Source organism: Corvus hawaiiensis, chromosome 3 (genome assembly GCF_020740725.1).
Source record: "Corvus hawaiiensis isolate bCorHaw1 chromosome 3, bCorHaw1.pri.cur, whole genome shotgun sequence".
In the NCBI taxonomy this organism is placed as follows: domain Eukaryota; kingdom Metazoa; phylum Chordata; class Aves; order Passeriformes; family Corvidae; genus Corvus; species Corvus hawaiiensis.
In genome coordinates this window covers 27,785,668-27,809,534 of record NC_063215.1, presented here as the reverse complement: position 1 = coordinate 27,809,534, position 23,867 = coordinate 27,785,668, and the positions used below count along the sequence as shown (strand labels likewise).

Genomic DNA, 23,867 nt, shown 5'->3' with positions numbered 1-23,867 from the left:
GTCCTCACTCCTTTGAGCAGTGACTCACATTACCTTTCCCATTCTTGTTGGAAGCTGGAACAGATTGCTCAGAGAGGCTGCAGAGTCTCTGTCACTGGAGATATTCAAGAAGTGTCTGGACACGATTCTGTACAATGTGCTCTAGGATGACCCTGATTGAGCAGAGAGGTTGGACCAGGTGATCCACTGTGGTCTCCTCCAACTGTGCTGTGTAGCATCATTAGATATTAGTATTCAGCTTAGAAAACCGAGCCATTAATCAGATACAGACCAGAAGGATTTGTTTAAATGCCTGTTGCACTTACAAGGCATCCCGCGGTGCTGGGTGTTCTAGTGAGTAACGCAGCAGTTACACAGCACAGGTCCTACCAATTTAGCTTATAGGATCAGCACAGGCATCCATTTACCTCATTTGTTTTAGCAGAGTTTCTTGGGAGTAAGCATATGTAACACAGGTGTTGTCTTGTGCAAGTTTAGCTGAACAACTTGTTTTCTTAGGTGAAAAAAAGTTTGCTGCCTAGAAAACAGCATTAGAGTACCTCAGCCTCTGATGTGTTAGCTTTGTATATGCCTGCCATGAAAGCAAATTGAAAAGCTTAAATTGTCATATTCTTCACCTTAAAAGTTTGTCTGTCTATAGAAACAATTTTGCAAAAATGAAATTTCATACTGCTCACCTCTGTGCACTGTGGCTGAGTGAATGCATTCTGGTTTGGGATATGGGTGCACATATGGGTTCCATGCACCTGTCAGATTTTTTTCCATGCATATCATCAGTACTTGCAAGATCTACAGAACATTTACAAGAAAATTGTAAATCATTCTAGTACTTCCTATAGTTACTCCTGCTGCATTGTGGCAAAATATGTTACTTTCTGACACTTGTAAGATATATTTACTGGAAATAAGCCTACTTTTTAAGGATAATGAAAATAAAATATTTGCATCTTAGAAGTTTCAGAATGAAGTATATTAAATAGAGTATTGTATTTGATATCTATAAATCAGGATAATACCTCCTTAGTAAAGAATTCTGACATCTGTTGCTGAAGCTGTGGGTCTTATTTTTTAATACTCTATCTGTAATAAGAAACCATGGGTTTAATTCTTTCTCTGAGTGATACTATAAAATCACCTTTTATCCTTGTTCTCTTTCTCTGCTTCAAGGCTTTTTATCAAAGCAATCTTCCTTTCTTCCAGTGACAAGCAGTGTAGCATTTCAATCCTGCTGATTTTGCTCTCACACTAGTCATTGTCCAGGCTTCCTCCATAAGCAGCAAAAAATTAACTACATTGACAAAGTAAACTGAATCTGCCATAGAGACTTTTGGATACCTCATTATACACTTTGCCTAAGGCAGCCTTTTAAGCAGCAGCATATTTTCATGTAAGATTGACCACTGTGGCACAGTTCCTCCACATGCAAGTCTCACTGTACAAAAATCTGATAAGAGGAGACTGACTTACAAATGATGCATGAAGAAAAAATGTCTATGTACAAAATGAATTCTTATTACTGATTTATTTTTAAATATGAAGACATCAGTAAAGTAAAGATTTTATCTTTAACTACTAATGGAGGGCCTTATCTACTGAAAAGGAATCCATATGGAATAATAAGTATTACTCTGTCTTTTGTCCCTGATAGTGTTTATAAGTTCTAGTGATGTAAAGTACATCACCAAATCTGTTTAGCAAGTTTTATTACTATTTATCTTCCAGGGTAATTGCTATTCTCAAAACTACTTTTATTTCTGTCAAATTTTGAGTATAGATGCCAGGAACTTCATACCTTTGACATTATGTAATATATTCCTACAGACACTGCCTAGCCTTGATAGGATGCGTAACAGCTATTACGATACTCAGGATGGGAGTGATTTGAGAATATATATATAGATTGAATAACAGCTCATCAAAAGCCTGATTCTGATCATTCAAGCATTTAATAATCCATTATAATTGATATTCCAATGATTAAAACTTACTTTTAGACTTACTGAGATTTTGTGCCATCAAATCCATGTACCTTCCTCAGAAGTATTATCTGTAATCTACTGGGGAATTAATAAAAAGGTCAGCTGTGCAGTCACTGCCCATCCAAGAGGCATAGTCAGGTTTTGCTGATAACAGGTGAGAGATCTGGATCCTGTATAATGATGCACCTGCCTGCTGGACACAGTCCACCAGGAACACCTTGAACCCTATTCTGAGGGAGGTGGTGTGACAAATAGACAAATCACAAGAGCTTGCAGCATGCTGGCTGTATTCCAGCCTAATAACTGAGGCCCATCTGTGATAGGCAGTGCAAGTTGCTGCTGAGTGGTGAGTGGGTTCACTAGCAGATGCTGTTCAGAAAACTTGAGTGTGGAAAGATAGCAAAAGGTATCTCGGAATACACTTCAAGCACATCCTGAAGGTATATTTGACTGAGAGCAAGTTAGTATAAAACTATGAAATTGGGAGCGCCAAAACAAGGAAAGATGCTGACCTCTTAGAAGGGAAACAGCACAGCTTCAGCTGGGAAACTGAGAAGTGAGGAGGGAACACTTACAACTCAGGCATTTAATACTGCTGTTTAACTAAATAGTAAAAAGGGTTTATCACACACAGATCTAAATACACCCTGCACATCTAAGTAGCTTGATTTATTCCAGTGAACCCAAAAATACAGTAAACTAACAACTACATGATAATGAATTAGCTATTAACTAACATGATTAAAGAGATTATTTACAAGAGCATGTAGTTACAGGACAAGGGGGAATAGCTTCAAGCTGAAACAGAGTAGGTTGAGATTAGATATTAGGAAAAAAATCTTTTGAGACTGGTGAGGCACTGGAACTGATTGCCCAGAGAAGTTGTGGATGCCCCATCCCTGAAAGTGCTCAAGACCAGGTTGGAGTGGAAGGTGTCCCCGGCCATAGCACAGGAGCTGGATCTAGATGATCTTTAAGGCACCTTGCAAGCCAACCCATTCTGTGGTTCTTTGATTCTGTGATAATTATATCTCCAATATGAAATGTTGTTACAGGGGGAAAAACTGGAAATGGTTTCAAGTCACATAAACAGTATAGAAAAGTATAATAATTTGTCAGTTGGCTGAAGGCAGTTGAACCAGACTGATTTTGTAGGGGTATATGAACAATCAGCACTGAGAGAAGAGGTAAGACATAATGATTAAGTTGTGTATAGCTCAAAAGTGTACGCTGTATCTTCCCTGTAATTCTGTGTGTTCTCTTTCACAATAAGATAGGATGATTTGAATTATCAAACATCTCAGTATTATTATCCTAAAAACAAATTTCAGCAACAATTAATGAACACTTCCCACTTAAAAAAGTACATTCTTAGGACACACAAAGCACCTCATTACAAATACTAGGATTTTCCTCTGTATGGTGACGAAATAAATGTTTATTTTGACTCTTGCAACACTATCTTGCATTTAAATTTTTAAACAATGTGAAATTTACACTTATATTTATTTGAAAATGAATGCTAACAAAATCACATTTATTTTGCATTAGAACTGCAGCCTTGATTGTTGAGGAAAATAAGGCATCCAGAAGACAATGGCATTTATTTGCTATTATCTAAGTTTTGTTCTGTATCTAGGTTATTTTTATTCTGTGGAAAGGGAAGAATTGGAAGTATTATGTACAGCATTTAAGTACTATACAAAATAACTGGTCCATAATAATGCAGTCCTCCCAAAATATGTTTCAGAAGACATTTCCTCTTGTATTTTTCAGATATTTCCATTAGTGATCCATCCTTCAGAAATAATGACTCATCATGGATGTCATTTGCACCCTTTTATATCCGGCATAAGACCCATATTAAATTGCAGTTCCAGCCTCTCTCTCCAGATGGTATCCTGTTCTACACTGCACAGCGTTTGGGGACTCAGTCAGGTAAGGGGATTCCAGCTTGCTGCTATCATACAGCCAGGTACTTCTGTGAAAAAGGCAGTACATTGAAGTCATTCAGGCATTCAGTCTCTGTAACTCACTGCTCATGCTGGCTGGGTTTTATCATGGAATCATAGAATGTTAGGAGATTGGAAGGGACCTCAAAGATCATCTGGTCCCAAGTCCCCTGCCATGGGCAGGGACACCTCCCACTAGACCAGGCTGCTCAAGGCCTTATCCAGCCTGGCCTTGAACACTGCCAGGCATGGGGCATCAAGCCTCCCTGGGCAACCTGTTCCAGTGTCTAACCACGCTCACAGTGAAAACTGTCCTCCTAATATCTAACCTAAATTTCCTCTCTTTCAGTTTGTACCCATTACTCGTCCTGTAGTTCCTGACAAAGCCCTTCTCTGACTTCCTTGTAGCCCACTCCAGATCCTGTAAGGTCTCCATACAGCCTTCTCTTCTCCAGGCTCAGCAGCCCCAACTTTCTCAGTCTGTCTTTGTAGGGGAGGTTCTCCCGTTCTCTTACCAGGCCTTCCTCTGGACTTGCTCCAATAATTTCATATCTTCTTATGCTGGGGACACCAGAACTGTATTGTACAGTTGTTTTGAACTGTGAATAATTAGGTTCATAAGAAAAGAACATGCAAAATCAAAGTTTTAGATTAGTCCAAAGCCAGCAAGTACATAATGAACTTATTTAATGGTTCAGGAAAGCACTTCTCCCTGAAAAGTGACCACGGACAGCTTCTTATAAGCTACACTAAGATTTTCAGTTTGGGGGGTTGGCCCAGTGTTTTAAATGACCAAAACCAAAGCAATATAAAAACTGATCAAACAAGTGAAAGTAAACAGAGCGAATGAGGCTTCTCAGAAGTGTAGCTTTTTATTATATAATGTTGAAAAGTGTGCTGGTGCAGCATGTAAAACATCCAAGTTCTGCATTTCCCAGATATGCAGAGTGACAAATAGATCTAAATAAAATATTCATAGAATTATTTTAAACTTTACTAAGTTAACATTCCTAAAACTTCATGTCAAGAAAACATACTTTGATAGTGTAAGTACATCCTAAAATTTAGTCTTTAAGGTGTACATTTTTTGTAATTACTTTATTACCATACTCAATTGCATTTACATGATGACTTGCACATTTTCAAACAGAAGCATTATGTGTCATCCATAACATCATCTTAGACAAAAAACAAATTAACTATTGATCATGTATTTTTATATTCCTTTGTGCAAAGTCTAAAGCTCTGAGATATTTCAATAAACATACTCAGGCACAAATTAATATTATCACACACATGCCCAATGTACCAACACCTTATCGTGTACACAGATGTTTCAACAGATTGACAATGCATCATACACTGCTGGCACCTCCAGTTTGCCTTACTCTAATTGCAACCACATACAGAGAAGAAGCTTCAAAGAAAAATATATGGAGCATCTGTAATAAAAATACATGTATTAGCAAAGGGCTCTTTCTTCTACAATCAATCTTTTATAATTCTATCCCTTACAGGCCAAGTTCTGAGATTCTTGGTGAATAGTTCTCTCCTGCACAAACTAAAGCATTACATGGGCCATGAAAAATAGAAGAGAGAAAAGAAGGATCTCTCTCAAAAAGTATAGTCAGAGGTCATGGAAGCAGCTAGCATATAATGAAATTAAGTATCTCTTCGGAAGCATCGAAGAGAGTGCTAAGTATGTTTAACTTGGGCCAGGAGTGGTTTAGTTCAAGCATGCCCTCATTCTATTGCCGTTCCTGAGTGTTTCGTTTGCACAAGAAGGAATACTTTCTTTCAATCTCTTTCTAGAATCATAGCAATTCCATTTCAAAATAAAATTCATCTAATATAGAGTAATTTATTTACAAATTTCTCACTTCCACTTTCACTGTCCTCAAGTTTTGAAAAATTTAGGAAAAGCTAATCGTCTGGCTTTTTATATTTGCCTTCATATAATCCTGTCAAATCCAGGCAGAATTAGATTGATGAAAGACTCAGAAGTATTCTTAGCAGCCAGCAGATGAGATAGAGCTTTCTGTTGAGGATTAGTTTAGAAAGCATTTTAAATAAAGCTTCTTCTACACAGTTATGTAAAATTTAATAAATTAATTGCTGAAATCACAGGATTTTGTTTCTAAAACTCCTTTTTAATAGGAAACAATTAGAAATTTTTTTCCTTACTAGCCAGTGCTGTTTTCTTAAAAGAAATGAGCTGACTATGAAGCTAATTTAGCAATGATACTGAGTAGCACAGTTATATATCAGCTTGGTTAGTCACCCATGTAAACACTACACTGGGACTTTTCCTTCAGGGGCATGTCCCATCAAATAATCCTCCCATCATTAAAGATAAAATCACATCTTTAGTAGGTGAAGAAAAAAACATGAGACTTCTGCTGAAACGTTTTCTTCCAGCTTTGTTCTTTCCAAAGAACATTACAGAACTTTCTAGAAAAGGTAAGTCTCCTTACTTTAAAGTTGATCTGGCAGTTTCAGCTTCTATTCCTCTAAAAATATCACTACTCCAGTACACACATTTAAACACCTCACAAACTGGCATGAAATGGAAAACATCCTGTGAAGCCATTAGCATAATTTCCTCTAATTGCCAGTCATCCATTTTGTTGCTTTGTCAACTCCTTCCGAATTTGCCTCATGACTTTAAGTCTGGTACTACCGATTTCTGCAGGCCCTAAGAATGTAATTTCCAAAGGCTGGCAAAATTTATGTGGCTAGTAATATTAGTAATAAGCTGGGGATATAACCCAACCCAACAAGTGAGCTGAGTTCAGAAATTTGAAGATAGAATTACAAGGGGATTTTTTTTCCCCTCTGACTACTTGCTCTATGCACTGCTTCTGGGCAAGGTCTCTGCAAACATTACGGAACTCATGTGGAGTCCAGCATACTGTCTGTAGAAGGCCAGCTCACTTCACATTTTCTCAAGGGCAGTGTATCCTATTTTTACCAATGAAAGCATGAGACCCCTAATGATTAAACAGCCTTTAATTCAGACAGGGCTTGCTGGATGCCCACCAAGTGCTTGAAGAATGTATATAATTCAGTCCATTTACACAGCAACCCCTCTATATACTTGGAGGCCTTGGCACTCTGGGTAAAAGGCAGTTTAGAAGGAGCCTTGTTTTTTTGTTGAGTCATCGCATTACTGAAACTTTACCTTTGTTAACAAAAGTGGAATGTGCCGTAGACTGCCTGCATTATTCCAGAGTTCAGGCCAGGGTGATGGAAAGGTTTGCTCCCCAAAGAGATGAGAAAGAACAGCCATGCTAGGTGACTAAGAATGAAGTCAGGTTAATAAACAGAATGGGATGACTCATGCTAAATTTAACACTCACATTTGCAACAGCAGTTTTCTGTCTCTCTTTAGCCAGATGATGTTACCTACCTGGTTTGAAAAACCTAAAAACTTTAACTCCTGATATTTAAGGCATTTCAGTTTATAAATCTATAACATGAAAATAAGAGAATGCCAGTACAAGTGTGTGATGTCTGTATGATTTTCTAAAACATTGCTTATGATGAAAACTGAATCATGGAACTGGACTAAAATCTTTTGGAAATATTCAGAATTTCTAGAATACCCAAAAGGCAGGAGTGTTGTTTTCCTAATCAGAAAGAAACTGATTATTCACCCACTTTTAAAACAAGAAGTTCAGTGGTTAGAGTCTTTTCTCTTTGCAGCCATATTTCCTTAGCTGACAGGGACATAATTTCTGCTTTGTTACTAGTTTTGGAATTATTTGTATGGACTAAATCAGCAGTGTAGGAAGCAGAACTGCCAGCCAGCTGTGTGACAGAACAGACATCCCCACTGTCTTGAAATCTGTTTCATATGAAATATTATTGTTACCCATTTGCCACTGGCAAGCAAAACAAAAAAGTTTGGCAAATTGAGGCTGCTCAAGGAAGGTGGCTCTTTCAGCTGCCAAAACGTGCCAGGTTAACAGTGGTGACTAAAGGAAGCACAGAAAATTTCTTCACAAAGAAGAAACACATTTTGGAAAGGTGATGCTGAATATTCTGACCTACAAATAGATAACTGCCCACGCCTTGCAGCTGCATGGGCATCACGGTCTGTAGGGTTGCTCTGGATCCCAGCTATGCCCTTCCTGCTATGGGATGGTGCTCCAAACTGAAGCTGGACTCTACCTATTGACACACTGATTTTTTACATGGTTTGAAAATATACAGGCTTGGCTTGACACCAGTTTTCAGTCTTGCATGAGCTGTGAGATGGAACTCCATACATGGAGCAGAATAAATTATAATCATCCATGAAAGCATATCCATGGGTAGCTCCTTTAAGTGTGCATTACGGGTACTGGCTATGGTCACCCCGAGGTAAAAGATCAAGCTACAACAGCTGCAACAAGCTCCTTCACGTTGTCAGCCAGCTGATACCTAACTGCATGCACACACTCAGACAAGGGCAAAGACAAGGTTAAGGTTAAAATACTTAAAGGAAGGCAGTTTCAACCATGCTGACATATTATCAGCTAGCAATTAACAGCAGAAGCTGCAGAAGGGTGAGAATAAGGCTCATCTCTTCTCTGTTCTTCATTCCCTCATTCTATCCATTTATAGCTCTTCCTCTTCTTCCCTGTTTTCTCTCCTTGGCCTTGGGCCTTATTCTGGTGTCTTGGGGTGACTGGCTACTGGAAATGCTCAGGAGGCATGTCAAGGACAACTACCGGTCAGGTTTCCTCTCAGGTGGACACCACAGTGCATCATCTTCCTTGGCCACAGATTGTAGCCATTCAGTTGGAGGCTGATAGGGCTATTTCAACCCCTTCTAGATAAGAAAAGTTCTGCTCCTGGAAGAATACGTAAGGGGTGACAGGGTAAGAGGATGTGGTTCAGGTCCATGTAAAATCATACAGGAGAGCAGGATGAGAGGAAAACATGAAGAACAGAATGATGAAAAAAAAGAATGAAAGCAATGCGACCTCAGCTCAGCAAGGCAGGAAAGAGCAGTGAGCAGATACCTCTTGGAGCTGCGATGGTTATAGGATGCATCATGCCAACACGAGGCAATAATACTGCTCAAGACACAGGCCTTGCACTATGGTGGCTTAACAAGGTCAGTTTAGAGTGAAGATGAGCACGTAGCAGAACCTACAGTTCTGCTGAGTAAAAGGTGTCATTAGCTGGGAATGATTCCCATGAATGTTACTGCTTATGAGAATAAAAGGTTCAAATGTTTGCTCTGCCACCAAGATGGCACCAATGATCAATAACAACTTCTGAAAAAAAAGGTGGAAGGAGAGTGGAGGAAATGCTACTCAATACCACAGTAATAGAAACTGGCATTCTGGGCTTGAGCCAGAGGGCAGAAGGGTGAGGTAAAACCAAGAGAAGGCAGAGACTGCAAACATACATCCAGAGATGCTGTCTCAGGGCTCCGAAACAACTAAAGGAACCAAGACTGTAGATATTCAGTAACCAGGAAACCACAGTGACACTCCTGGGACACTTAAGCTGCAGAAGCTGCTGAGGCACTGAGCTCATCAAAGCCTCTGTCCCCAGCTTAGCATAGAGGCTTCTGCTCAGTAACACAGGATGAGACAAAGACAAGCAACACGTGGCTTAAAGGAACCTAGACCTTCAGCAGTCCCAGGAACTAATGTGAGTTTTGAACACACAGAGAGCCTTCAGGGACACTTGCATCTCTCTTATCACTGGGACCATGATAAAAGCAGCAAAAAAGTGAACTGACTACAAGACTGCATCCACTACTTCAAAAGTTATTTAGAAGTATGTTCTGGAAGCTCCTTTGGCCATACAAACTAGTGGGAAATCCGTCTTAATTTGCAGTGGAGTGTAGGAAAAACTTCAGGTACTCTTTTAATAGGTAATAAAGGCCTTGCCTTACACACACACACACCAGAGCACAAGGGTAGACTTAAGTCACTAAAGAAGAGAAGAGACCTTGAAACAGAAATGTTAAAAATACCATCCAGGATGCCATCCCAGCTCACAGTGCGTCAACCTGAGACCCTCTGACATTGTATTCAGCCCTCCTAGGAAATACATCCGTATTAGGCATATTTGGTAGTATAGGCAGTAAATGCAGAGATCTTTGCCCAACACAGCTGTGTAAATTGAATATTATCACATTTTTTACTCTGGTGATGCTTCTGGCCTGAATATGACACCTCCAAGTAGAGTGCAATATTCCTAGAATGCATTTCCAACTGTACCAAGTTTTGACAAATTATGATGTACACGAGTTTCCTATGGTAACATAGAAATATGGAGAGTTGATACTGCTTGAGCATGATCCCCTCTTTGGATGGGGGTATACAGACACACCTGCATGTCCAGATAAAGACTGAACATGAAAGGGCATTGTCACCATTTGGAAGAATTTAAAATTTGACAGTGTGACTAACCAATTTGTTGAAGAGACTTACATACTTTTTCATAGTAGTAGCAAGCTGAAAAATTTTGTGATGCACTCAGAATTCATCCTAAGAAGACACTATCACAGATAATCCAGATCTCACAGTAGCAGTTGGATGTACTTACAGGAGACTTTTCATTAACTCCCACTTTTAGGAACTAACTGCTCAAGACACAGGGCTGACTAGGCTTCTGGGAATTCTGACATCCGATATGGCAGCTGGTGCGACTTGTGCACATAATAAAACCATGAAAATAAGGTTACAAAGAAAAGTTCACACCTGCTTTGGAGTTCTGGCTGCTAATATGGAATAGAGACAATCCACTCTGAGGCAGAGCAACTTTGACGTTCTGTCACTTGGTGAAAACCCTGAACTAGGATTTACAGGTAGAAGTGCTGTTTTATCTTCAGAACAGGTCTTTCCTTAAGGCAATACCTGCTACAAAATTCCCTTTCCTTGAGAAGAAAACAATCTTTTAGCATTTGGGCTATAAAAAAACACTTTTTCTTTTACTGAAACAGGGAATATGACAGGGGAAGGAAGGTGCATCAGAACAGAACTGAATGCTAGTAATAATTTTGTTCAACACCCAGAGTCTTGACATGTTGCAGTTTCAAGGCCCAGCTAAGCTACAACAGTCTATTTCTAAAGGAGATTCAACCTTACTGACACAGATTGCCTTACAGTTCCTTGCATCCAACAGGTTGGGCAAAGACTTGCATGCACAACAAAAGACTAACTGTGAGTGCCTATCTCAGGAGTCTCTGCTTTTTCTGTGACACCACTGATGGAGATGAATAGCCCATATTAGATGAGATGCTAATCTGAAAAGCCAGAAGCAAAGTTGTGTGTCCTGTGTGTAGGTCGTATTTTCAAGAAAGGGGGGACCAGCTATACAGTCTAGTGCTGGAAAAACTAAGCATGTCATCTCCTTCATGCTTAACAAAAGTAAACTTCCTCAGAAAGGTCTCTGGCCACAGGTTATATGAGACAGGTCTGAGCAATGATCAAACTGAAATAGTGAAAAACCACCCTGCTTCATTGTCTCCTACACCGAGACTGCCAAGAAGAGAAAATCAGTGGCAAGAATGACATCTGTTTAAACTGGTGATACAATTCTTATGATGACATTGGCCTGCACAGGCTCCAGCTGTGCAACTTGGCCCTCAGAGACAGGGAAGACGGAGATCCGTTGCTGAAAATGTTACTGGCTGCTAAAATGAAAAGGATCAAAGATAAGCTCATCCTTCACTTTAGGAGGAAGTTTCTTGGACACTGAACATACATCACAGTTGTAAGATGTTTTCAGCCAGTTGTCCCTAGTATTACCTATGATATGATAAACTTCATGGAGAAATACTGAGTGCACCCTAGGATCAACTTTCAGATCCTAAAATTTATCTCAGCACTCTGTTGTTCTTGCCAAAGACTAAAATGGCAAGCCATCTGTGAAAAGAGAGGGTCTAACCAGAGGAGTAAGAAAGTACATCAAGAGCCTCAGGGAGAGTTGAAACTGGAAAGTAATTGTTTTGTTCATAAGGAGCAGAAGTTACTCCAATTTGAAGTGAGGCTTCAAATTTGTGCCAGAACAGAGTACTCAGCAATAACCTCTTTACACTGTAGGTAGCAGATTCAGTAACACAGATTTGCTCTTGAGATAAGATTAAAGATTCTAAAACAGACAGATCATCATCAAATGCGCAAAGCTACCAAAACCCTTCCCTGCGGGCCAGAAGTCTTGGAGAACTGCCAGCTTCTTTGGGTCTTGATTACAGGCCAGATGCAACAGCAGCCCTGGTCAGATGTTTTCCTTCTTCCTAGACAGCAAAATATGAGTACTTGTGTCCTTATGCAAGTCTGCATGTCTGGGTAGGAGAGAGGATTGAAGGCTGCCAAAGAGGTAGTTCAGAAACTTTTCCTCATGTTCCTTTCTTACCCTAGGATTGAGGGCCTGATAAAAGAAATAGACAAGCAGGTTATGTACATTGCTGAAACAAAACGAGTGCATTCAAATTATGCACTGAAAAATCAAGCACACTTAAAGCCACATCACTAAGCAGGAGAAATCACAAGTGAAGGAAATTATATTAATTTTTTGGAAAAAAAACCCAACCAAGCAAGGTCCTTGAAAAGAACACCACATACAGGCAAGCGAGCCAGATCATCACAACTGGAACTAGCAAGCTACAAGCAAGTGCTCTGCCATCACCAGAGTTGAAAGAAGGAAGAGCTTTTTTCTTGTTCTTTTCATGGGTATCTGGAGCAGGGAAGGTGAGGCATGAAGTAACGTGCTCTACAGCCACTAATACAACTGAAACAGCCCCACCCTGCCTAAATGGCAACCTGAACATCTCTTGATTAGGGAGGTATAATTTTAGCAACTTTCACAAGCCTCCAGTAAATTAGGCCATCCAATTTCACTATAGGCAATGTAATTCAAGGATTAGAAATACTCAGAAATTAAACACACGAGAGCAAACTTCATCATTCTACTGACAGGTCCACCCTTAGGAATGTTGAATCTTTAAGAAAACTGGACTGCTAGCTATTAGGAAAGCTTGCATTCAAATTTAACAAACATATATACCGGTTTAATTGATAACAACCTGATGTCTATTATTTCCAAAAGTAATAAATAAAAGTTAAATTGCACAGGCAGACCTCAAAAAATTTGAGAATATAACTTTAATCTGCAGACTTTTCTGCTGTCCTCTTCTGCTTCCCTGTCACCTCCCCTATTAGACTCCGTTGCTGCTCTTACAAACTTTTCCAGCTCTCATTTCCTAACCTTTCCCAGCTTTCCTTCTTCATGCTTGAAAGTACAGTTTGAAGTGGTATTCTCTCTCCCTTTTGCACTGCCTGTAAGGCCAGAAACACTGGTAGTACAAGAAGAGATAACTCCCTTCTAAGGTCATGAAGGCCTCCAGAAGAACAATGCAATAAAAAGAGTATCTGCTCTTCCAGATGTCAGATTATTAACCCCAAAACATCCCTGTTGTGAAAAGGAGCTTTCAGGGAAAGCAGAGTATGTCTGGTACAGACAAATCTGTTCATTAAACTGACAAATCCATCAAGCCTTTATTCAGCATATTGAGAGTATTTCTGCCTTTGTAATTTGGCCAAAACTTTATTCTTTTCCACTGGGAGAGTGGAATCAGGAACAGCGATTCATATTTCCTGGATGCCAAAGTGATCTTGTTTCCTCCTACCTCACTTACCTAGTCTCTGCACAAAAACAGAGCTTTTCAGAAGGTTGGGCTTTTTACTTTGAGGCAAATATGAGCTCAGTTTCCAATAATGGGAAAAAAAAAAGGCCAAGAGCAGTTCATCAGGGAACATTTCTCTTTTTGTGATTTAGATATGAGGATGGTCCAAGGAAATGCAGGCACAAAAGCATCAGAATTATGAATATGTTGTTCTTCAGCGCAACCCCTCTAAAAATTAAAACTATTTTATACTGTTTTTTACAGGTGACTTTCTATGTATATCATTAGCAAATGGATTTACACAGTTACGCTACAACCTTGGAGACAAAACCGTCATCCTACAGACCCTTCAGAAGGTCCATGCAAATGGAAATACATGGCACTCACTCAGTGCAGGAAGAGTTGGTAATGAAGGCTACCTGGACCTGGATGGCATAAACGTTACTCAAAAAGCTAGTCCTGGAATGAATGCACTAGACACACACACAGATTTTTTTGTCGGAGGGGTGTCCTCCTTAAACCTTGTCAATCCAATGGCAATAGAAAATGAACCCACAGGTTTCACTGGTTGTATTCGAGAAATTGTTATAAACAACAGGGAACTGAAGCTTACTGTGACTGACCCCAAAGGTGGAGCCAACATTGGTGACTGTGACGGAACAGATTGTGGTTACACTGTGTGCAAAAATAATGGAACGTGTCTAGTTGAAAACTCAGGCTTTTCTTGTTCCTGCCCAAGAGAGTGGACAGGGACCACGTGTGAACAATCTATTCACTGTTCACAAAATATGTGTGGGTCTCACGCGCTCTGTATTCCTCAACCTTCTTCATTTTCATATACCTGTGTATGTGCACTAGGCTGGACAGGTAAGTACTGCGATAACAAAATCAAATTTTATATAGCAAAGTTTGTTGGTAACTCCTACATTAAATACACAGATCCTTTTTATGGAAAAAGAGATCTCCAGTACAGCCGCCTTTCTTTAAATTTTACTACCAATCAAACTGAAGGCTTAATAGCATGGATGGGAAAAAGTGAAAATGAAGATAATGACTTCCTTGCCATTGGTCTTGCCAATGGAACTTTAAAAGTTGTGATTAATCTTGGAGAAAGAATCTCTGTTCCTCTAATGCATAGCAAATACTTTACCTGTTCTGTTGGAAGATGGCATTTCATTACTGTAGTCCAAAACCAAACTTGTATTAAGGTTTATCTTGATGAGGAACTAATCCTTTTTGAAGATATTGACCCACAAAGGAAATACACTGCTTTAAACTACGGTGGCATTTGCTACTTTGGTGGGTTTGAAATTGGCAGGAAAGTCAATACAGTCACTACAGGGCTTTTTCAGAAGGAATTCATTGGTAAAATTAAAGATGTTGTGCTCTTCCAAGATTCTAAAAAGATTCAGCTAATGAAAGCAGAAGGGTACAACATTTATGATGGAAATTCTGGAAATTAATTGAAAAAACTGTCCAAGACACTTTTAAAAAATGATAAAATTCCTTTTCCTTCTGTTTATTGTGTTAGCTGGCAGTGTATGACTCAGCAACCAATGTAAGAAAGCACTTAAAAAGTAATAAGGGACAAATTTATGTGGAGTATTAATAGCATATAAAATATGATCAACTGTTTTACTCCTAGAATTATTTATACATACTCTTTAGCATTTACTTTAAAATAATGGGAAAGTCTGCAGGTTTTTTTTTCTTTATTGTGCTGCTAATAGTTTTGTAAACAAAGAGGTAGTGAAGCTTATAAAGCCAACCATCATTCAAGTGTTGTTTGTTGCTTTATGAGAACAGACAACTGTTACCTATTTCTCCAACTCTTAAATTTTACTAGAATGTTTCTTTTATAGTTCTATAATATTATGGTCAAGTGTAAAAACTGAAATTGGTGGGGGAAGAAAAGGTGTACTTGAGCGAAAAAGCACATTAACTGCAGAGAATTTTTAAAATCTTAACAGCTGTAATTACTTGTTAAGCCCACAAAGACTAATTAGGTAATGAAGTTGTTCTCCCTCCTTTCTGAGTCTGTTAGGAGACAGAGGTTTTGGTCATAGTAAACCAAATTTCTATGAATATATTTTTCATTAATTTTTAATCTCAAAAGTAAATAGAGCTGTTCATACATAAATACAAAAATTCCATTCCTTCTCAAAAAGCTGTGTTATATTCTACTTTAGGAAGCAATAAAAAAAAATGCAAGTTCTATTTTAATGTGCTTACACCCATGATGTATGATGGCATCTACATTTCTCATTTCATTGCTGGCTTAGTATGTAAGTAAAATTATTAAATAAAAATAATAGTGATTGTTTCCTATCTTTTCCTTTTTCACTTTACTATTGCTCAAAAGCACATAATAAACCATCACCTCCTTGCATGGAAATTCTCTGAAAGCAAGTCATCAGCATGTACCTGTCAGAAACAAGTAACTATTTTGGGGTGGAGAGGGAGGTGAGGATGGGGTGTGCATTATGGAGCAAAGGCCATAAGCATCTAGAACTAGGTGACACACGTTTGCTTCCGCAATGAAAGCACTGTCAAGTCAGTTGCAGGTGACTTAAAGATAACTAAAGTGCATGGGAGCTACCCCCAGATGTTTTACTAAGCATCTGCAAACATCTTTGGGAGGTTCATTCTATCTTCTTCAGCTGCTCTGAGCCCTCAAGTGATCAGCCTGATGCAACAGTTTCTGCACCTTTTCCCAAAAGGCAGCTCATGAAGCCCACCTGGCATTTGAGCTGTCCCCAGATTCTTCTCTTCCAGTTTCTCTAAGTAGGGCCTTTTATGACCATGTGATGCTGGAGAAGGGAGCATATTTAAGGTTTATCCTGTTCTCTCTGGGGCTTCTGGTGTACTGCCAGTTCCTAAGCAGTTCACATTGTCTTTTGTGATCTGAGCAGTGATTCAGTGTAAAACAAGGAACAAGCAATCGGAGTACTTCCAGCTAACACAAATGTTGGAAGGACAGTGACTGAAGGCCATGGAGAAGTAAAATCCTTTATTCCTGTAGCAGCAGGATTTATTCCCATTACACTAACTCACATCCTAGGAACAAATCCTGGAGACTGTTTCTGTTTGTTAATTTAAACACTTAACAAAACTCTCCCTCAAGAGCTGTTTTACTGTGGCTCTCTTCAGGTTTTACATACACAAGGCAGGTAGCAAAGCACTCAGCAAACTTGAAAAATGTTTACATATTCTTTTAAACAAATTATTTCTGGTATTTCTGGCAGAAAGCATTCCCATCCCTTCCATACAGGCAGTTGCAATTTTCACTGCTTCCAGTTTATTTTCAAAGCAGAGATGGATGCACATGTGAGAGGCAGATCACCAGTGGACTTGGAGTAGACTACTTTTCAATGGATTGAAAGAAAATCTTCACATGCAGAACTGTCAATTTAAAGCTTACTCCAAAAATGAGAACAATGTTTTGGTGCACTTCTGTGCCTACAGAACTCTGGTGTAAATACTTAAACAACAAAACACATGTATAATACTACCAGATATAGTCAATGGCACTACTGCTACACAGACCATGGAATTAATTTGGAAAAGACTAATTTTATTTTAAAGATGTTTGAGTATTTCTTTTAGTTACTGAGGATTTTTTAAAATTAGTCTTCTCAACTGTGAGCCTAAGAAACATCACTTAATAAAAGTCTACCAGCTCCTTCATTCAGTGCAAGATTTTTAGCCAATTTGACCGTGAGGTTTCTTGAAAGGTATACAAGTAAAAATTTACCTTAAAATATATTCATAATTAAAACCAACAATTAAGGTGTTGTTAAACTGGGAAGACCTTTCTGGAAAGAAGAGGCTTTTCTACAGCAAAGTGCAAAATGCTCTGTCAGCAGCATAGTAAGGTTGTGTACTCAGAATGGAAAAACAAAATGCTGAAAACTGGAACAATAAACCTCAGTTTTTCTTTATACAGTGGAATATTTTTGCTGTTTCTGATAGACTCAACGAGATGCCCAGTGTATTTTAATAAGTATACTCTTAAGTATAAGAGTAGGTGATTTGTTTTCATGTTTGCATGTTGTTTGGCATTGGTGAATGGTAGTCCACAAAATACGAAGTTACCAGAAGTTCCAAGGGTACAAACACTTCTGCCCTTCTCCCCCCTCTTTGTTCTCCTGAACTCAAAACAAACCGAGCCATGAAGTGTACAACACATGTGGCATTCTGTGACTCAGCCTCCTATATTCATTTAGCCTACAGTTTTACAGCTATGAAATCAAACACACACAGTATGTGAGAAAGTTTTATCATTTTAGAATCAAAATATCCCTTAAAATATTTACATTTTACAGTAAAAAGGATAGCAAAACACAAAGTAATGTACAAGCTTAGGTATTCAAGTTTTTGAAGCATGGAAAATGGTGGGAGAAATGAATTTACTACTACAAATAATTTTCAAGAATTTAGGTTAGAAATGCTTTCTTATTAAAACAAGTGCAGTTTAAAGCAGTAACATTTGAGCAGCTCAGCCTTCCAATTTCTGGTCACAAACTGCTTCAGATGCTTAGGAAATACTTGAAATATAATATAATGAAATACATTTGAGTTTTTTGTTGTACTACTGAATAATTTAAAAAAAAATCCAAACTCTTCACACCACCGAGCATATTATGTTTTGTTGTAATGTGTGGATTCTGAGGCTTTGCTGCAGTCTTTAAAAACAGTGCAATTTAAAAAGAAGGTTATTGTATGAAAACCAGCTTTAAAATTATCAGAGCATCTTAAAACAGAAGAGAGCACAAATTACCAAAGGCAGCAACTATATTGCAGACTTTACTAATGCCAACTTCCTCAGCTAAGAAAATTTCTAAGCCTTTATTGCATATTAATAAAAGAAATCTTTAAAATTTTGAATATACAGCAATGTAAAATTCTTAAAAATATTAAACTCCTACTTCTAGCGATAGTTGGTATAATGAAAAAAAGGATGAGTATTGGTACATTGAGTGGTACCAAAACACAGACTTGTTTCTGCAAAACACCAACACGGAATAAAAAAGATGGCACAATCCTAGCAGGCTCTTTTTTTTTTTTTGTCATACAAAGTTTTACAACGTTACTCTAACAGTTTATTGAAATAATTTTAAAAGACTGCCTGCATCTTTTTACCTTTTGCTTTTAGTTCTGTCACTGTGGTCCCTATGTCTCTCTCTGTTCTTTTCACTTTCTCGTTCTCTATGCTTGTCTTTGCTTTTCTCCCTCTCCTTATCTTTTTCATGAGCCTGTTCATCACTTTTAGGCTTCTCTGTCTTTTTTTCTGGGTTTCTAGTCTCTCGGGGGCTTTTTCCATCAGCAGCTCTATCACTGTGTGGAGATCGCACTCTTTCTTTGTCTCTCTGTCCTTCCTCTCTACTCTTCCGCTCTCTCTCTTTTTCCTGGTTTCTGTCTCTGCGCCTGTTTCTTTCAGAATCTTGTTCCCAGTATTTTTCGTTGCTCCACTCTTTTTCATGTCTGTCCTTTTTTTGGGGATGGGTTTCACTGTAAAGTCTTTGTCGATCATTTTTGCCTCTGCTGAACCCTCTCTCCAAATGCTGTTCTTCTCTGCCCCACGGATCACTGTGGCGTCTTTCTGGCCTCCTACTGTCTTTACTCTGAAAAAAATTTTCTGGTCCCAAAAATCTTGATTGTTTGTGAGCCACAGGTAGCCCTTGTGCAATGGGTCCGGCATACTGTGGTGGCTGACCTGATAAATGAGCTACTGGTGGCCATGGCATCATTGGATTTTGAGGAAAACCAAAGCCAGGAGGAGGAAGAAGCGGAGGTGGTAAATGAGGAGGAAATCCAAACATAGGGTTGTTTTGTGGAGGGAAGTTATGAGGTGCAGGAGCCTGAAACTGAAATCCAGGTGGATTAGATTTAGGATGCTGAAAATTCTGCTGCGGAGGTCCAACAGATGAGAAGCTGCCACTTGCAATAGGGCTTGGGACTTTGGAAATAAATTCAGAACGAGAAGAGTTTTCAGTTTCAAAATGAGATGAAGTTGCGGCTGGTCCTCTTCTAAATGAGTTCACTGTTTCAATGTTTTGCATCAGTGCATCTTCCTGTGAGTGTTTGGTATCTTCTGCTTGTGATGCAACTGTGTTATCTGCCTTAGCTGCAGCTGAACTGAACTGTGTTTCATTGGTTTGTGGATCACTTTGATACATGTTTAAGCCCCCTTCTCCAGAAGGCTGTTTATTCTCTGACTCTCCTTGATCATTTCCTGAAGCATTTTGTCGGTCGTCATTCCTGCTAATATCTCCGTCCTTGCTTTCTGAAATATTAGTCTGCTGGCTTCGTCCAGCTGCCTGTCGTGGGTCTCTTTTAAGATTAATAAATGGTGGGGATTTAGAAGTATTAGCAGTGGTACCTTCAGCAGAGCCTACATTAACACTGTTCTCATTGGGTTTTTTTCCTGAATTTGATGAGGAAGAAAAGCTGGAATTTGTGCTCCTTCTAACTTCCTGTGCAACACTATCCTTTTCCAGTAACTGTCGCTTTGGGTCATTTTCTTTACTTTCTTCAGTTTCTTTATTCTGTGACTGAGCAGACAAATTTGCTAAAAATGCTTCTGTGGAGACATCTGGAGGTTTTCCCTTAAGACTCAGCCCCATCAAAGAACCAGCACTTCTTGAAGAACCTGAGGTCCCTACAACTGCTGCATCCACAGTTACAGCAGCATTAGTGGATTCTTGAGGATCATCCAAACCAGTCTTTGCTTCGCTAACTTCAGCAGTTACATCAGGAACATCCATGGTTTCTTCTTTCAAGGTTGCCTGTTCATTTAATAATGGTATGTCTTCACTAGGACCTGCTTCTGACTTGCTGTGCTCATAAACCTGCCCTGTCGTACCCAACAGGCTTTGAAGAATATCATCCACTGGCAACGGTTTATTTGCCAGCTCCAGAGTAGAAGGCTGGTTTTCCCATCCAACCAGGACTCCAGGAAGAAACCTGAGAGGCTTTGGTGGTTCATGTTTGGTACTTTCCACCAATGGTTCAATAACTGCTGGAGCATCATCTGTATTAGACTGCTGTGGTTTATTTCTCTGCTTGTGTAGCACAGTTGTGAAGGAATTAAAAAAATTATTTTCCTCTTCTTCTTCTAGTGCCAAATCATGATGAGAGACTTCAGGTTTGCTTGGCTTGCTTTTCTTCTCTGGTGGCAAGCTACTCAAGGTACTTTCAGCAGCTTCATCTGCAAAACTACTGGTAACACTTGAAACAGCAGTAATCTGCCTCTTCATTTTCTGGCGAATTATCAATCCCAGTAATAAATTTGGTCGATGTATTTCAATCCCTGTACAAAATTGTAACAGCAATTTATCATCTCTTTGTATTGTGGTTAAGGTAATAAATTTAACAAAAATAACCCCCATACACATACAGTGTACTATTGAAAGTAATAATCTTATGGTATTTGAAATTGTTCTGCTTGTCATGTTAAACATTAACAATACTTAAAATAATAAAAAGATGTATTTCCAATATTGAAATTATGACTTCAAGTACTGCCAATTAAAACTGTTTCATACACTGTAACTTCCAAATAGAAAATACAAGAGAGTTATATAGGACATCTAATCTCATCAGAAACAGCACAGAAGTTAAACATTGTGTTAGTCTAACATAGCTACAACATGCTAACAGCGGTAGCAAGGTATAATAGGAAAAAAAAGTAAACAGAACACTTGCAAACGCAAAGTCTCCTCATCAATTTGTGTTAGACATACTTCTTCAAAGATTTACCAAGAGCAAATTTCAGAAACATTTCCCTCATTCCAGGAAAGGCACCATGCTTCAAGGCACACTATTACCTATCTCTTCACTATCTATTTTGTTCTTATAGTTGCAAAAAAATTGAGTAGTAGCTCATTCTCTCTTCATTTTGGCTCTGCCTATCTCAAAAAGAGAGATCATCTACAAGTTTTTATAACCAAGATAAACTGATGCAAAATAACTCAGGTGTAAGCAGAACAACTGAGAGCCATTTCCAGACCTTTTCTTTCTTGCCCATCTACATTTTAAACTTTCAAAGAATTTTTTGTAAGGAACTTTGGAATACTTTAGAAAAAAAGGTTAGTATGTTTCAAATAATGAAAAATACTATTTTAAATTGAGAGTATCAATTTGGAACTCATGACTTCTACCATAGTCCACTTGTGTGACTGAGTTTACTGACATTGAAACCTACAAAGCCACCTGTATTAGAGAAAGAGGGTAGCAGACATAAAACAAGGTTGCACACACTAATCTTTTAGTCTTTGAAATATCAGAATAATCTAGCAAGGGGTAATTAATGTCTTTTCAAGGAAACTAATATAATAATACTATGGAAAACTCATTACATATTTGAACAAAATAGCTAGCATTTTAAGATTTTATTTCTTCTTATATTTCTGTTGCCAACTTCTTTAAGTAGCGTTACAATAATAAAGTTCCAATTTCCAAGCTGTACTTACCAGGCCCATCAAAAGGCACAAGATGATGAGGGACTTTATCTGAGGAACCTAAAGGGATGAGGTACAAATCTTTCACTTGCTTCATATTATTGGCCGCTACGCCGTAACGTTTTCTACTGCTGAAATAGGCGAACAATAATGCATAGGAGATCTGATCCTCTTCAGTTACTGGGGTAAAGCGAACCACACAGATTTCCTGGTTACAAGAAGAGAGAGAAAAAGATGGTCAAGTATATTTTTCTGTGAAATGTTATGTTTTTTTACTGACTGCTCTTTATTTAAAAGAGCAGTGCTGAGGAGAAAAAGCTATGCCAAAAAGGCAGAGAACAGAGGAGACAGAAGGAGCAGAAACATGGCCAAAATTTGTTCAGAACTAGATAAAACAAATAGAAAGCATTTAGGATGAAAAAATTAATTGAAGTGCGTGACAAAAGAGACAATATTTTAACAGCCAGCTAAATAACAAGTTTTAGGGAAGCTTGCCAGCTTCCAATGAAGTATTCTACTCCCTACCCTAAACATTACTAGAAAGCTGCATTTTGTAGTCTGTTGTGCCCAAGATATCCACTCATAATAGTGGAAGACCAGTCTTCAGATCCCAGAATTACACCCAAAGCCCAGCTCAGGAGTTGATGATGCTGACGCTGTTTAATGGCTTAATGAACAGCCTGGAAGTCTGGACATAAGACCCTCTGCAAAACTGAGACGGCACCTAAGCAGGGGCAGTGGTGCACATGCTGAAGGACTGGCGGCCATTCAGAGGGACCTCAGGAGGCTGAAAAAAAAGGCTGACCTTTGTCAATGTCAGCAAAGGCAAAAAGCAACATCTTGCACTTGAGCTGGAGTAACCATATGCACCAGGACTGGCTGGGGAACTGACTGGCTGGAAAACGGCTTGACATAAAATGATGTGGGGGTCCTGGTGGACAAGCTGAGTATGAACGGGTGATGTATCCATGCCAAGAAGGCCAACTGCAATCTGGTGTCAGAATCAAAGTAGCCAGCAGACCAAAGGAAATGGCTATTCCTTTCTATCCAGCACTTGTGAAACAGCATCTGGAAAAGACTTCCTAGTTATAGGTTTCCCAGCACAAGGACAACTGGCACACACTGGGACAAGTCCAGCAAAAAGCTGGATTTTTTTGCACAATGTAACTCTACTGAAAATGAAAGGGTAACACTTGAGATGTGAAGTTGTATCCAATCATTCATGGCAAGTTACTGTGTCAAAGGAAGACAAGTATTCTCACACAGCAAATGACAGTTTAAGGTTAGGTAGGAAGAAAGTAAATGCCAGCAGTTGCCACCCATCCTATTCAACATAACCATGAGATATTCCTAAAGTTCACCTATTTTGCAAATGTTTCAGAGAGAAAAAAACCAAGTCTTTACAATGACTAAGATGCATATTAAACAGCAAGTCTACTATGTAAAATTCTTACCTTGGTCCCTGAAGCTTTGATTTTTTCTACATAATCCCAGACAGTGTGGGGAGATATCCTGCCACCTACTTGAATGCTATCAGGTAAATCCTATGAGAAAGGACAACAGAAATATGAATCCAACATAAATATTGTGGTAAGTCCTTCATCCAGTATCTGTTTCATAAATTCAAAACATACTTAGTTATTTTGTTTCTTAAATTATAATTTAAAAATATCAGTAGAAGTTACAACAGAAAAAAAAATTTAAACTCTGGACCTTTAAGATATCAGTGCAAAGTCAATGATATGTACTAAATTAGTTATTGTTCAATACTGTTCATCTATACCTTGCCAAAACTATTCCTTCTGGTAACATTAACTGCAAATGTAACTGTACTGTGCTC

The 23,867-nt window shown here is 38.7% G+C and overlaps 2 protein-coding genes across 9 annotated transcripts in view; one reads left to right on the top strand and one right to left on the bottom strand.

Annotated features, from left to right (window-relative positions):
• EYS (eyes shut homolog) overlaps positions 1–15,893 on the top strand; it is an 860,563-nt gene extending 844,670 nt beyond the window's left edge. For all 4 annotated transcript variants that reach the window (XM_048297572.1, XM_048297571.1, XM_048297573.1 and 1 more), the window contains 2 exons: positions 3,756–3,917; positions 13,830–15,893. In XM_048297572.1, coding sequence (XP_048153529.1) covers positions 3,756–3,917; positions 13,830–15,028 — 1,361 coding nt within the window. In that variant the 3' untranslated portion in view covers positions 15,029–15,893. The remainder of the gene's footprint in view (positions 1–3,755; positions 3,918–13,829) is intronic.
• A 667-nt stretch (positions 15,894–16,560) lies between these two features.
• The window catches only part of PHF3 (PHD finger protein 3), a 49,666-nt gene continuing 42,359 nt past the window's right edge, over positions 16,561–23,867 (bottom strand). For all 5 annotated transcript variants that reach the window (XM_048297576.1, XM_048297578.1, XM_048297577.1 and 2 more), the window contains 3 exons: positions 23,482–23,571; positions 22,040–22,235; positions 16,561–20,877 (listed from right to left, as the gene is read on the bottom strand). In XM_048297576.1, the coding sequence (XP_048153533.1) occupies positions 18,704–20,877; positions 22,040–22,235; positions 23,482–23,571 (2,460 nt within the window). In that variant the 3' untranslated portion in view covers positions 16,561–18,703. The remainder of the gene's footprint in view (positions 20,878–22,039; positions 22,236–23,481; positions 23,572–23,867) is intronic.